Raw genomic sequence first — 16249 nt, 5'->3', positions numbered from 1 at the left:
GTCTGGCTGTCTCAGAAGCCGATAATGCTTTTATGTTTCTAAATACTTTGGTTTCTGAGTTGCCTTCACCACGTCTCACTTCCCCTAATTTATCCTACCTTGTTTTCCCTTAAAATAGTTTTGGTGCCTTACTTTTAAGGGAAGTAGAATGATTGAATATCTCCTACATTTGCTTTAAGCTTAAGTTTTTTGAATTCCTGGCAGCCATTTACCATGATTAATTTTCCCTAGTCTGTCCTGTTTCAGGACTTGCACACACAAACAGGGATAAAGCCAGAAGGTTAGGAGCATAAATACTGCTTCCAATAAAATAAGGGAAAGTTTTCTTTTTCAGTTTGGGCACTTTGGCTATCCTTTGCTTTTACTTTTAAAATGCAATTCCACTTAATATGTACAGGCGAAGTTAATTTTTTTGCATACTTGGCTCGATATTGGTTGAAGCACCTCAGCTTGAAAAACCCGGGAACCAAAAACTGCCGAGCCCCTCCCCTTCCCACGTGACAGTGACTTTTCCGCCCTGCCTCCGCTTCTGGAGGACGCGCTGCTGCGCACTCAGGTGACGTTACCAACAGACCAGACCAAGTGGAGGTAGAGTGATCCCGCGGCCAAGACCTATGAGGTCTCTTTCTTCAAATTCTTGCTTTTCTCCTGATCACGATGAAGCCCTTTCTCTTCAAATTAAATCGTTATAGTGAAAATACCTGGTGAATAATCCACCGATCACATCCGCACCTCCTCTTTCACCAACACCTGGGCAACGCTCCCCCGCAAGCAGTGGTATCGCCCGGCAGCTACCAGATAGACGCCTCTTCGCGAGCACGCGCGCGCGCGCCAGCAGCAGGCGGGAAGGCGGAGCCAGATCCTACCAACACCTCATCTCCCCGCCTCTGTGTGGGCCGGGCGTTTGGGCCGGGCCTCAGAGTGCGGGACGGTAACTGCTGGGGCCCTAAGGCAAGCGTCGGTAGGGGAGGGTCAAAGGTAGCGGCGCGAGTTTAAGAACCATGAGTGCCAAGCTCCCGGTCGCTTCAAGCGAAGGCAGCGGCAGCGTAAGCGGTAGCGAAGGCGGCGGTCGTGGCGGCGGTCGTGGCGGCGGCGGTCGCGGCGGCGGCGGTGGTGGTGGAGGCAGTGGTGGCGGCGGCAGCGTCGGCAGCGTCGGCAGCGGCGGCGGCGGTAGTGGTAGCAGCAGCGGCGTCGGTATCGGCGGCAGCAGCGGCGGCGGCGGCCGTCGCGGAAAGCGACGTGAGGGGGAACTCATTACCAAAATCCAGGGTTCGGCTCCTAAAGTCTCGAGCCCGGCGCCGGCCTCAGGTCTGGCGCCATCACCGGCTTCATCGCCTCTGGCGTCGCCACCACCAGCTGTGGCGTCGCCACCAGCTCTGGCCTCCTCTGCGGCCTCAGTTCCAGCGCCGTCACCGGCTCTAACGCCGCCGCAGCCGCTACAGCCACCGCGGCAGCCGCTGGTGCCATCCGTGGCTCCAGCCATGGCCCTCTCTACGGCCCCGCCTCCTGTCTCCAACGCAGGTGCTACCTCGACTAGCCCTTCCGAGTGGAGCACCCAGTCTCAGTGGCACGCCCCCGCGCACCCACTTTCCAACACCCAGTCAAACGTGTCCAGCCGGGGATTGACTGGGTCCTGGGTCTCTAGTGTGCCCTCTCATTTAAGTAGCGGTTCTGAGCAGGTGGTTGGCCCAGATGCCAAGACTGGCTCCTGGGGCTTCAGCGCCCCAGGCCTTAGCCACCCACCTGCCACTTATGCCTCTACCCCTGACCTTAGCGTATTCCAGTCATTGGCAGGGGAATCCTTCCAGCCCTTGGAGTCCTCCCGAATTTCAGTACACGGGTCCTCCTTGTCTTCTATACTTAGCACTCCCCAAGGGACGTTACAAGGCTCTATCCCCTCCTCAGTGGCCAGCACCCCACAAGGGTCAGGCCAAGATCCTACTATCTCTTCAAGGTCCAGCTATCCCTGGGTATTGGTTTCATCAGGATTTCAGGGATCTCCAGATTCTTCCCAACTGTCGGTACCAACACCTCCTACACCCAGTAATACTCCCCGAGTGTCATCACAAGACACCACTCCCTATCTGTCCAGCTACCCTTGGATGAGCATACCAGTTTCTTCTGCACCCTATTTTCTTTCTCAACTGTCAGTTCCAGGACCTCCTGCACCCAGTAATTCTCTAACAACAGGAGTAGGGTACTTCATACCCTCACCAGCCAGCTCCCCATCGGGTTCAATACAATTTCCCTTTGTACCCACTAACACCCCTCGAGTGTCTGTAGACGAGCCCACATCATTCTTAGGGACAAGCTTTCCCCGGGTATCTCTAGAAAGATCAGCTCCGCCCCCAGGCGCTCCCCTAGTGTCAGCACAAGGGGCTGCCCCGCCCTCTGGGCCAGGCTCTCCCCGGGTAAGGGTGGAAAGATCGGCTCCGCCCCCAGACTCCCAGCAAGAGTCAGTAGAAAGGTCCGTTCCAACCTTCACATTCGGCACTTGCACTTGGATACCCACGTCTCTGGAGCATCCCAACCAAAGCATGGCGAACCGGGAGAAGGCGAATCTTACAGGCCACATGTTCGACGTAGTCGTGATTGGAGGCGGTATCTCAGGTTAGTGTGGACCCTAAACCGGTGGTTTGGCTTGAGGGACTCTGGTTAACCCGGAGTGGGGAACTTGCAGTGTCTTTGTAGTGTTTGGGGGATCTCATTGGTGCATGCAAGCAAGATTGTAACAGTGGCTGGGGTCCCAGATTCTGCTAAATGGGAAGAAGGGTTAGGTCGGTTTTACTGGTGGTGTGAACTAGGGAAGGGAGGCAAAATAATTTTTACTGCTACTGCTGCTGCTGTTAAAGGCGCATACTTAACTAGTTCTTGTTGTGCAGTTATATTTGGCACTTTATGTGGATTTCCTCAGTGCTCAACAGTCCCAGGATGTAGGTACGAAATTATAAAACCAAGCAACTAAGGAGTTTGAGTAACTCTCCTGAGATAAATCACTCAGCTGGGAAGAAGCTGAACGATTTTTCTGCCACTTAAGACCCTCCTAGTTCCTGAGGTGGCTGGTTTGCCTCCCGGATTGTACATGCTTTCCCTTGCAGAATATTAGCCTGTGCATTTCTGTTGTATTGAGGTAGTAGGATTAATCTAATTCTGTGCTTCTTTAAATCACTTTTCCTTAGAAAATTGGGTTGATAAAAGAACCAAAAGGCTTAATTCTATAGGGAAAATGTAGCTAAAAAAATGGAAAGAGGGAGTGAGCATGTATTTCTAACCTTTGTCATTTTTTTTCAGAACTTGCAGCAAAGTGCAGGGCATTTATTGCCCAAAGGGAATCCTTTTATGAAGCCAAAGCTAAGGGCAAGTCAGGGAGTGTCCTGTTATGTTCTCCTTTTACTAAGAGCTCCAACTGTATACCCTGGTCCTGGCTTGGGTTTGTAACTGACCAAATAAGGGCTATATGAGCCTTTTTAGTATCTTCTAGAAAGTCTCATCAAGATTGATGTATTTAATTACCACTTACGTTATCATAATTGGTGAAATGTTTAAAAATTTTAAAATGTATGTGTGTTTCAGTTATAGCTAGAACTCTACACTAACCTGTCCCTTTCCCCAAGAAGTGTTAATAATTTCAAAGATATACTTGCAGGATCTGATTTAGGAAGGTGGAAGATAATAGGCTACCCCCACAGTAATAATTTTTCTAAATATTCCCTTTGAGGAGACTCTGAACATGTTTATAGATTAATTTTTGGAAACAGATAGCTTTGTCTTGCTTGTAAGGGCAAACAGTCCTAAAAACCAGATAATAGATTGGTGTAAATTATTGCTTTGACAATTCTAGCCAGTGCTAGCAAAAACAAGCCTGTAGTCTGGAGCTTCAGAGAAAAACAGATCCTAGTGGAGAATAAGAAAAAGAATATTCCTCTTGTTTCTCAACAAATATTTGTGACTGCCTGCAATGAAATGGCCTGATGTATTAAAAAAAAAAAACAACTATTCCTTCCAGGCAGCTCTTCTAGAAGTGACATGATAGTTTATCACTAGAAAATAAATATAATGGTAATGTATAGTGTGAATAAGGATTTCTGTCTTTTCCATACAATTCAGAGGTTTAGCTGGGATTTTATTTTTGTCCTTTTCTTTGATACAGAGTTTTGTCTTTTGTTTTACATCTGCATTATCTGCTGTTTCTCCTTTTCCATACCTGATTTCTAATACTTGGTCAATAACAGAAGCTGATTTAGAAGGCAGCTGTTGAACCTCTCGTGCTTTATTCACAATTTTGCTGTCTTGTGTCTTCGTGTGTGTGTGTGTGTGTGTGTGTATGTGTGTGCGTGCGTGCACGTGCGAATGTGCGCATGTGTGCGTGTGTGTGTGTGTGTGTGTGTGTGTGTGTGTGTGTGTAGTTAGTTGCTGACAAGAATCTCAAACTTTCCTGCCCCAGCTGACTTCAAACTGCAGATCCTCAGATTTTAACCTCCTGAGAAGCTAGGATTACAGGTATAAGCCACCAGCTCTTGGGCTTTCTGTCATATTTCTTAAGGACAGCACCCAGATTTTGTAAAGCCCCACAAAACTAGTATGTGCCCATAGTCATTATTAATTGTTAATTTTTATTTGAAGGGGATAGAGGAAATTCTTGCATAGTAGTTCACACCCCTATTCCAGAGGCCAGCTTCCAGACCATCAGTGACACTGAGAAAAGCACTTGGCTTCCTCTAAATGCCATCTCTATCATTCAGATCTGAGTGATTTTAATATCCAAACTACTAGAAACATTGTTTTCTGTGATGTTTTCTCAGAGTTTGTAACTAAAATAAAAGTAGACTTAGGTCTGCCTCATGTTAGGTCCTATGTGTAGGCTGGGTGTTTCATAAATAATTGAGAGGCATACTTGGAAACTTTATAGAATATTGTCTTTGTGTTCATACTCCATGGGGAACTTAATTGTCTCAGTGACAGTTTTAAATGTTTTTGGATATTTTCTACAGCTTTTACCAGGCTTGCACATTTCAATGGCACTATTTCGCACCTTCAGTATTATTCTTACAATATAACTCCTGAAAGAGTAAATGACACTCAAAATTGATCCAATGGTAGGCATTGTGGGACATACCTATTATCCTAGTGCCTGTGAAACTGAGGCAGGAAAATCATGTTTGAGATCAACCTTGACTACTTAGTGAGATCATGTCTCAAAAGTTGATTTACATTTAGAGAATTGGGACTATTTTTGCACAAAGAATAACAGTATCTTGCTAGATCCCCCTTTTGTTATTTTGTTTAAAAGAATATTTTACAACCATTAACCTTTTTTTTCTATCTCCAGCCAATTAAATGATTTTATATACTGTTAGCAGTCAAGAGGGTGTTTCCACAACCCTGCTAATTTTAGGTATTTTTGTTATAGCCAATGCCTGGGGTTTTTTTTTGCTTGTCTTGTGTGTGTGTGTATATGTGTGTGTACATGTGTGCACACATGTGTGTGCACATGTGTACTAGTAGTAGGGCTTGAACTCAGGGCTTTGTGCACTTGCTAGGATTTTTCTGTTCAAGGCTGATGCTCTACCACTTGAGCCACACATCCACTGCTGTTGGTGGCTTCTTTTTTTAAATTTTCAAATTTATTTATTTTTATTTTTAATTATTATTGTAAAGATGATATGCAAAGGGGTTACAGTTACATGAGACTGGTAGTGAGTACAATTGTTTTTGAACCATGTCTCCCCTTTCCTTACTCTGTATTGTTAGTGACTTCTTTAACATATTGTGGCCCTTAGCCATCATCATCTATCTACTATCATATATATATATATATATATATAAATATAATAAAACTCTTAAAATATGTTTTCTTTGACACTATAAGATACTGAATTTTTATTCTTACATTGATAGTTCCTTTTTTATTCCTTCCATTTAGCTTATGGTTTCTTCTCCCCTCCCCCTTACCCTACTATACCGGGGTTTGAACTCTGGGCCTCACGTTCTTGCTTGGCTTTTTTTCTCATGGTGGTACTCTAACTCTCTATCACTCTTAACTTCCATTTTTTCCTGATAGTTGCTGGCTCCAAACCTTAATCCTCAGATCACAGCTTTTTGAACCATAGCATTGGTTTTTATAACACCTGGCTGGAGCTTATATTGTTGTGGACATCTAGTTTTGAAATAACCTCATGTTTCTGTTGTTCATCACTTTAGGGTTGTTGTCATTCTTTCCCTCTCTCATACTATGCCTTTAATGTTTCCTTATCTGTAGAAATCTGTAATTTGAGTTAGACATCTCTAATTTGAATCCTTCCTCCAAACTCCTGTCTAATACTTTATCTGCTTGTGCATAGTTTACACTTAAATACTACAGATTCAGCATGCTTTTCACTCCAGCTTCTCTTCCTCAGTGCTTTGACTTTTATTGCCACCACTATCCTTTCCATCATTTTTGAAACATTTTCTTTCATCTTCCACATATCGCCCCTTATTTATTTTTAATGTGCTGGAGATCTAACACAGGCCTCATCACTTTATACATCACTAGTCCTCCTGTACCTTTTAGCGGAGCCTATAGCTCCTGTCTTGAACTAATTCTTTTTCTGCCTCCCTAGTACCACTCTTCTGCCCCCATCCTCAGGACAGACTTATGAAACCTGAAGCCTCCCTGGTTATAGCATCTTCCTAGTGACCTCTTCCTAGTGACCAAACTCTGCAGAAGTGGTTCTCCTTTCACATCCATCCTGTGTACATTATTCTCCTGGATTTGGTTTACCTTAAATACTTATTTCATCATGTTTCTTCTATGCTCAAGGCATTCTGGTCTCCTCTAATCAGACTGTCAAGCCCATCCCCCACTCTTTACCCTAATTATCTGTTCCTACTTCATTGAAAAACTAGATTACCCACTTTTCCCCAATATGGACTTGAGCTTTAGTCACACTGGGTCTTATTCTAGTGCTACACTATGTTTACTTTGTACCTTCATGCTCTCTCTGGTTTCATCTTTACATGGAAGTGTTTCTTTCCTCATCTTATAACGCCTGAGTGAAGATCCTGTCCTTCATCATTGTGACTTCCATTGTTTTCTCTGCTTTGTAGAGCTTGTAATCTTTACTTAGCAATTTATGCTTATTTTTTCCTCTTATTTTTAAATTTGATTTTAAAGGACAGAGGTCCAGTCATTGCATTTAGATGCTAGGTTTTATGCACAAGTTACCACTAATAGAGCAAATGACAGAAAACCAGTGATGGGAGATTTAGTATTCACCCTTATCTGAGCGTTTGTAAAATGGCTCTCTTTAGAGATAGAAATAAGGAAAAGAGAAAAAAATCCCACCCTTTTGGGACATTGTATTTCATGAATGTGTTTGGGATTTCAGAGTGTTTGGATCAAAGGGGTTTTAAAAAGCATTATAGTCAATCACCTAAGATTTTAATCCTCCTGACAGTATCTCCTTAGTCTGAGTGCAGCTCTAAACACATCTAGAGAAGATGATTGCTTTATCCCTCTAAGCAACTCATTATTAATAGAGGTAACCCTGGTTCCTGGACTTGTGCAGACTTTTTAGAACCCCTACTATATACTAGGCAGTGGCTAGTTCACAAGAAAGAGAGATATAAAGATGAGTAACACCCTGTAAGGTGCCTTTATTCTCTTGGAAGCAGTAATCCAGAGGGAAAATAATTAACACGAATATAGTGAGATAATCATTAATGTTCTGAATGAAAATAAAGTACTGGGACCTTGGGAGAAGCAACAGGATTTTAACCCAACAGTAGAGACCAGAGGAGCACCAATATAATTATAAGGTTCGTAAGCTAGACCTTAGCAATACTTAATTTAACCCATATTAGAAGGGCCAGGGGAGGAAAATAGTTGCTTTCTGTCCCCATTGATGCTAGCTACTGAAATGAGTCATTGTGCCATGTCTGCCTATGATTTTCATGCCTGTAAGAACTGTGAATGGTTACCACAGTGAAAACATCTTAATCATAGCACTGGCTTTTATAATTAAATTCCAATGTCATTTAGGAAAAGCTAAATAGTCTGAGTAGTAGAATACCCCCTTGTTTTTGTTCTTGAGCCCAGTTCCTTTCCACTAAGAGAAGTGAAATTCCTAGTTACCCAGAGGTCAATGGAGATTGATTTTTTTTCTCAGCATCTGAGACAGAAAAACTATTTTTTGCGAGAATAATATTCCAAGTTACAACAATTGAAGGCCCAAGATACCCCAATTTCTATTTTTTTTACTGAAATGTATCACATAAGAATCATTTCTGCAATGACCATTTAGAACTTGGCAGCACATCCTATATGGTTTTGCAGTGATTCAAAAAAGCTTCCATTTAACAATAATGGCACTCATTTTTGTTGCCTTAGTTATTTAGATGCTCTGAGGTTCATTGAGAATGAGAATAAATTTTATGTCTCTTACAATACTACTTTGCCTCAGCTTTCCATATTTTTATTAAAAATAAACTGGGTTACCTTTACTTGACTGTATAAACCTTTTTTAAAATGACGAGTAAAGAATATAAGAATTGCATTTATTTGAGTTCTCATTTTAAAAATAAAACCTTTATTAAATAGGCTTTTGGGTGGATCTGACATTTAATGGGCAATTTGAGCTTGTACTCAATGCTAATTGATTTGAATTTATACATAACCTTCAGCTAATATCAAAAAGGAGTTTTAATGGTAGATTTAAGTGTCATATTATTCTATGAATCACAGAGACCAATTCTGAAGAAAAATAATGGTAGAAGCTCTTGAATAATATTGGATCATGTACTCTATGCAATTGTAGCATAGAAATATATTTTAATTTATGAATATTTTTGCAGTGTTTGGATTTAGGTATATCCAGATTTGTATTGGTATACCTATACAACTGAGGTTCTATTGTAGTAGTTTTATATAACATTCAGTTTTACATCATTCAGGTTTTTTTTTTTTTTGGTCGGTCATGGGGCTTGAACTCTGGGCCTGGGTGCTGTCCCTCAACTCTTCAGCTAAAGGCGAGTGCTCTACCAGTTGAGTCACAGTGCCACTTCTGGTTTTCTGTTGGTTAATTGGAGATAAGGAGTCTCATGGACTTAACTGCGAGGGCTGGTTATGAACCGTGATCCTCAGATCTTAGCTCCTGACCAGGCGTAAGCCACTAGCACCAGCTTATCATTCAGTTTTATATCACATGTAGTTTTATATCACTCTTGGCTTGTAAAAATTCTCAGTCCTATATTTTAGAAAGTGCTATCACCCAGTAAATACTTATCTAAGGAATATGCCTGCATGTATGAGATGGATAGATTTCCTGGCGATAGGGTTTGGTTATTATTTTCAGTTCAGACAAGTTGATTGGTGCGATTATTCCTCCTGCCTTGCATGTGCTGGTATTGGGGCTAGAACTCAAGAATTTGGGGGGGAGGGGACCTATTTGGCTTGCTCAGTCATGGCTTATGCTCTAACACTGGAGCCATACCTTCAACCATACCTATTTATTGATTATTTTGGAGGTCATGTTTCATGGACTTTTCTGCTCCAGCTGGCTTCAAAGTATGACCCTCCAGGTTTGAGCTTCAGCCTTCAGAATAATATAGACATGAGCCACTGGTGTTACCTTTTATTATGACAGATTATATATGTGTATATATATATATATATGTATCTTTTCATTTTTTTAATTTATAAATTGTTTTAGGTAGTTGTACAAAGAAGTCCCACATTCAACAAATAAGTTTATAAGTATAATGCATCTTGATACATGTCACCCCTTTCATCAATCTCCCTCATCTCTTCCAACCCAACCCCTCCCCTCAGTTGCCTTGATATCATAGGATGTACGTTGCATATTTTGACTACATTCTCCTCCTCAATATTATAAATAAATAAATAAATAAATATATATCACTAGCAACTTGTGTTTTCCTTCAAATTACCTGTTTGATGCTATATTGTCATCTAGTGTTGTGTATGAGGAAAATGTAAAGTCATTGAGCTGTTGTTTTGTCACATAAAAGGTTGGGTTAAACTATATCTGATGTAGGTCTATATCTTCAGATTTCTTTTTTAGACCAGAACCTCAACTTGTTTTCTTCTATGCTTTATTCTGGAAATGGTTTGCATCATCTTTCAAACTGACGTCTTCCACCAAATGAAATCAGCACCTGCATCTCTTCTCGGGTTCTCATTCACACCTTCTTTATGGGTTCTCTGATTCTTAAAAGCCTTGTCTAGTTGCTAGGCGAATTATTAATAATATTTAATTGATTGAATAGGTAAAAGTGTCAATAACTTAAAAACCAAATAATAAGCTTTGAGAGTTAAGTACATATTAACCATGTCCAGGGATCACAGAATGAATGTCTTTCTGTAAGAGTTCAAAAGGACAGATACGGAAGCTTAGAGCTATAAACAAATTACCGACTGCCAGAAAAGTTTTAATAACAAAATTTTATCCTGGACTCCTAAAATATTGACTTCCAGGACAGTATGTTTTTATTACCCACTTCATTGAACTTGCTCTATGGTTTATCCATAGTTCTGCAATAACTTTTAACTATTGCTTACTTTGAAGCTTGGCGATAAATCTAGTAACTTGCTTGACAGTAGTTTATACATGAGACTATTACGTGGACTGTTTTTGCTCTGTGAATGTTTAAATTAAAAATATGAGGCATTCTATTAGGTATAATCATATTCAAGTGACAAACATATGTTTAAAAATAGCAAATTTAGAGTAATATGTAGAAATTTAATAGTTTTGATCTGGTTTTGGGCCATATATCCTTTTGAAAATTTGGTGAAAGCTATTTGACCTTTTTCACTACAAAAACACATATTTTTTCCCACGAACTTTCCTCCCCTGCACCAGACTAACATCCAGTATTGTGGAAACCTCTTCAGTGTCACAGTCCCTGTAGTGTAATTTGGGCAGATTACTGGGCAGATTACAGATGCAGTTTTTAAAAAAATACTAAAGATTTGTTCCATCACTAAATGTTAGTAGTGATCAATTTGTGAAGAGAGCATGGCAAAAATAGTCAAAACATTTAGGCTGAAAACCTACATTTTGTGTCTTAAGTCTATGATAAAGAGAATCTATCACCTTGACAATAAAATTTAAAATAAAAAAGAAAATAGACTTGGCTTCTAAGCATCTCTTTTTTTTTTTTGCTGGTCATGGACCTGAACTCTGGGCCTAGGCGCTGTCCCTCAGCTCTTCAGCTCAAGGCGAGCACTCGACCGCTTGAGCCCACACCTCCACTTCTGGCTTTTTCTGTTTACGTGTTGCTGAGGAATCGAACCCAGGGCCTCATGCATGCGAAGCAAGAGCTCTATCACTGAGCCATCTTCCCAGCCCCTAAGCATAAGTCTTAACACATGACAAAGCTAACCTAAAGCCATATCATTAAAAATACAACTTATATATATATATATAATATGTATAGTCTAATGTAATATATAGATTAGCCAATTAAAAAAAAAGAGAGAACAGGACTGGGAAGGTGGCTCAGTGGTAGAGCACTTGCATTGCATGCCTGAGGCCCTGGGTTCAATTCCTCAGTACTGCATAAGCAAAAAGAAAAAAAAAAGCCAGAAGTGTCACTGTGGCTCAAGTAGTAGACCGCTAGTCTTGAACTGAAGAGCTGAGGGACAGCGCCCAGGCCCAGAGTTCAGGCCCCATTACCGGACCCCCCATGGAAGTGGCGCTGTAGCTCAAGTGGTAGAGTGCTCGCGAAGGGCAGAGGGACAGCGCCCAGGCCCAGAGTTCAAGCCCCACGACCTACAAAAAAAAAAAAAAGAAAAGAGAGAACAGTGTACCTGATGTGTTTGTAAAGAAAAAAATAGAGGAGAAATCATCAATGAAGGCAGTGAAAAGAAGGCTATGGTCGTGTGATTGTTAGTAGTTTACCAGGATTGATAGAGATTTTTAATATTGAAATGAAGCTGTTAATATTAAATATACATTTATGATTTAATACATATTTGTAATAGCTTATAAAGATAATTGGCCATTGGAGGCATTAGACAAAATTCAGGCAACATTGAAGAGGGAAGTTTTGATCACAGGGTATTTTCTAGTTTATCTATTTTTTTTTTTTTGTCGGTCATAAGGCCTGAACTCTGGGCCAGGGCGCTGTCCCTCAGCTCTTCAGCTCAAGGCGAGCACTCTACCACTTGAGCCACAGCACCACCTCTGGTTTTCTGAGTGTTTTTTTTGAGATAAGAGTCTCATGCACTTCCTTGCCAGGGCTGGCTTTGAACCACGGTCCTCAGATCTCAGCCTTCTGAATAGCAAGGATTACAGGCATGAGCCACTGACTTGCGGCCTTCTGGTTTATACAGTTGTCTGCCCAGTGAGGTATGTCAGATATAGGACCTGTCTGTATGGCAGGGGATCTACCTGTAAGCCTGAAATACTGTTGGTACAGATTGAGCACCTCCGATCTGGATATCCCAAACTCAAAATCTGGAGAGAAAAAATCATGTCAAAATGATGCTACATGTGGAAATTTCCATGTGTAACTTCCTGTGACAGGTTGCAGTATAAAAAACCACATGCACTTAATATAATTTTTTCCAAGTCTTTCCATTTCCTAACAAATGGGGCAATGTCATTCTTTCTGATGGAGGCATAGAATTCCATTGTGTATATATACCACATTTTCTTGATCCATTCATCTACTGAGGGGCATCTGGGTTGGTTCCATATCTTAGCTATGGTAAATAATGCTGCAATAAACATAGTCATGCTGGTAGCTTTAGTGTGGTCTTGTTTGTGAACATTTGGGTAAATGCCCAAAAGTGGGATTGCTGGGTCATAGGGGAGCTCAATGTGGAGTCTTTTGAGGAACCTCCATACTGCTTTCCAAAGTGGTTGAACAAGTTTACACTCCCACCAACAATGCAGTAAGGTTCCCTTGTGTCCACATCCCCTCCAGTGTCTGTTGTTATTAGAGTTCTTGATTATAGCCATTCTAACTGAGGTGAGGTGGCATCTCAATGTTGTTTTGATTTGCATTTCTTTTATGGCTATGAGCATTTCCTCATGTGTCTATTGGCCATCCTTCCTCTCCAGAGAAGTTTCTTTAAAAAAGAATGACATTGCCCCATTTATTAGGAAATGGAAAGACTTGGAAAAAATTATATTAAGTGAAGTAAGCCAGGCCCAAAGAAACATACGTCCCATGGTTTCCCTTATTTGCAATAACTAGTATATGTCTGAGCAAGCAGAAAATGTCAGATAAGTTGATGTTAGGGAAATGAACCCTAAGATATGTATTCAAATGTTTTTTTCTTTCATGTGATTGTTTCTAACACATTTATAAGATTATTTCTTTGTTGCTTTGTATGTCCCTCCCCCTGCTTTCACTGTATTTGATGTCGGTATAATTTGTGGAGGGGAAGGGAAAAAACAAATCGTTTAAATAGGGATACAGGTGGACCCATTGCAGCAATGAGATGTACAAGTCGTTATGTCGAAAACGAACTTTACAACTTTGGTGGGTGGGGGAGGAGGATTGGGTGGGGAGGGAAGGATGGGAAGGGATGGAAAGGGGAAACAAAGGAGGAGGCTTGATAAGAAATGTACTTATTATCTTGCCCATGTAATTGTAACCCCTCTGTACAGTATTTTCACAATAAAAAATAAAATAAAAATTAAAAGAAAAAAACACATGCACAGAAAGTATAAAAGCACCTTAAGACTGTCTGTATAAAGTATATATGAACATATAAAAAGATGTTGTTTTGCCTGTCCTGGGGCTTGAACCCTAGTCCTAGGTGCTGTCTGTGAGCTTTGTGCTCAAGGCTAGCATTCTATCACTTGAGCCATAGCTCCACTTTTGATATGTATATGAAATATGCATGAACATAAATGAGTTTTATGTTTAGATTTGGGTCTCATGCCCAAGATAACTCTTTATTAAAAAAATTATTTTTTTTAATTTTTGGCCAGTCATGGGGCTTGAAATTAGGGCCTGCGTGCTCTCCTGAGCTTTTCACTGAAGGGTAGTACTGTACAACTTTGAGTCACAGCTCCACTTCCAGTATTTTAGTGGCTAATTGGAGATAAGTGTCTCATAGACTTTCCTGAAGGGGCTGACTTTGAACTGTGATACTCAGATCTCATCCTCCTGAGTAGGTAGCTAGGATTTCAGGCTTGAGCCACCGGTGCCCAGCAAGATATCCTATTGTATATATGCAAATATGACAAAAATCTGAAAATTTACAAAATCTGGAATCATTGGATAAGGGGTACGAAATTTATACTCAAGGTTGGTTCAGAGGTCCATTAGGGGCACAGAGAAGGGGCAGTTAATTATACCTGAAAGAAATGACAAGGAAAGGATTTGATGGAGGAAGTCATGCTGGACTAAAGTGCCATGGATTTTAGATTTTAGATAAATTCTGAAATGTAATGGAGACAACCTTTAATGTGACCATTTCCAAATCAAATTAGTTAAGTGCGAGCGGTGGCTTAAGTTGAAAATCTTTTTCTTGTGGACTCACATTCATTCATTCAATATTTGTCTACTGTATGCTTACTATGTGCTTCAAGTAAAATCTGTAGGTTTTGCTATGTATTAATGCTTTGGAAACAGTACCTTGAAAGCTTTAGTGTAAGCTGATGTTTGACTGTCCTTTGCATTGTCCTTGGAATGTTCAGTCCAAGAGTCCAAATGTGCAGTTATGTAACAATTATGTTTTCTAGGGACCTTACTAAACAGTAAAGAATTAACTTAAAAGAGGCTATTATGTAATGTACTACACCCAATTCTTGGGTGGCAATGAAAGTTCAAGTCGTAGAAAAATGTCATTTTAGGAATGATTGAAGCAGTAGAACATAAGCTATGGAAACACAAAAGCTTTTTGCTACCATACTCTAAACTTGTGCTGTAGGCATTGTTCACTGAGTTTTTATTGTAAATGTTTGAGCAATCTATATGAGATGAAACCAGCATATCAAAGTCTGAGTTTTTTGTTGTTGTTTACTTGTTTGTTTGCTGCTATGGGAGTTTGACCTGAGAGCTCATTTGCTCAGCTGGTGCTTTGTCACTTGAGCCACACCTCCAGCCCAGCTCTTTGCCTGTTATTTTGGAGATAGAGTTTCATGGACTTTCCTGCCTAGGCTGACTTCTAACTACAATCCTCCAGATATCAACCTTCTAAGTAGGTAGGATAACAGGCATGAACCACTGGCATGTAGCCCAAGTGTTTTGAAGTTTATTTTTTAAGGAAGAATGATAGGGGGTAGAGGAATTGAGAGTTTAACACATCTTTTTTGCCACAGGACTTCTTAAGTTCTTTAATATGCCGGTTTTCTCTGGGAATTTCTCCCAGAAGGAAAAAGAATATAATGTATCTCAACTTGTATGAATGTGATGCCTTTCCCTTAGAGTTTCTTCTTGAGGATTAATGTCTGGTAAAACAGGAACTATGACTTTAAAATATATCATAACCTATTGTGCATAATCTGAGGATGACTCTGTGTAATGCTGGTGATACAGTTTAAGTTTCATTGAAAGAACTGGGCAAATGATAAATTAAGAGGTAATTACATTCCCTAACTTAGGTGAGCTCTGTTTATTTAAAGTGAAGATGAATGCTGAAAAATAATCAAATAAATTAGGACTGTCTGGACACCAGTCTGTTGACTACAAGGCAAATTAAAGTTAATTGTTAGCTTATTTCTGTTTATCCTTTGAGACAGCCCTATTGTTTTACCTTATGGAACTTGAAGAGATTATGAGATTTGGCCTTTTGCAAAAGCAGTGAATAATTTCTCTGAAAGGAAGCAAAAAAACAGATGGATATAGATATAGACAGAAAGACAGACAGATATACACATACATAGAAATGGTTGTATATATTAGGAAGAAATATGTATGGTAATATTCTGTTTTCCTTTGCCAACAAGTACAGTATTGGTTTAAAAACCAGAAAATGTAGAATCTGCCAAAGTTAAAATGGCCTAACACCCTGTCCTTGTAAAAGCAAAGACAATAGCATTAGAAACTTCCCTATTGCCCTCATATGAACATAAGAACAAAGCATTCTTTTCTTAGTATGTGATCTTTCCATTTGTTGCAACAAGCATTTTGACACATGCAATGTAGTGAGCTGTATTGTAGGAAAGCAAAGATGTTTAATGTAATTTTGTTATCAAGAAGTTTATAACAAGCTGGTAATGATAGCACACAATGTGTACTCCCAGCACCTGGGAGGTCAGAGGTAGGCTATCAAAAATTCTAA

The 16249-nt window shown here is 40.4% G+C and overlaps 1 protein-coding gene across 1 annotated transcript in view; it reads left to right on the top strand.

Moving 5' to 3' along the window:
• The first annotated feature begins 1892 nt into the window (after nucleotides 1-1892).
• Maoa (monoamine oxidase A) overlaps nucleotides 1893-16249 on the top strand; it is a 64332-nt gene continuing 49975 nt past the window's right edge. Inside the window, exon 1 of the mRNA XM_013030858.1 lies at nucleotides 1893-2610. Within this exon, the coding sequence (XP_012886312.1) occupies nucleotides 2103-2610 (508 nt within the window). The 5' untranslated portion in view covers nucleotides 1893-2102. The remainder of the gene's footprint in view (nucleotides 2611-16249) is intronic.

This window comes from Dipodomys ordii, unplaced genomic scaffold (assembly GCF_000151885.1).
Source record: "Dipodomys ordii isolate 6190 unplaced genomic scaffold, Dord_2.0 Scaffold134, whole genome shotgun sequence".
Classification (NCBI taxonomy): Eukaryota; Metazoa; Chordata; class Mammalia; order Rodentia; family Heteromyidae; genus Dipodomys; species Dipodomys ordii.
Note: the sequence above shows the minus strand (reverse complement) of the source record. Positions and strands in the feature narration are given on the sequence as shown.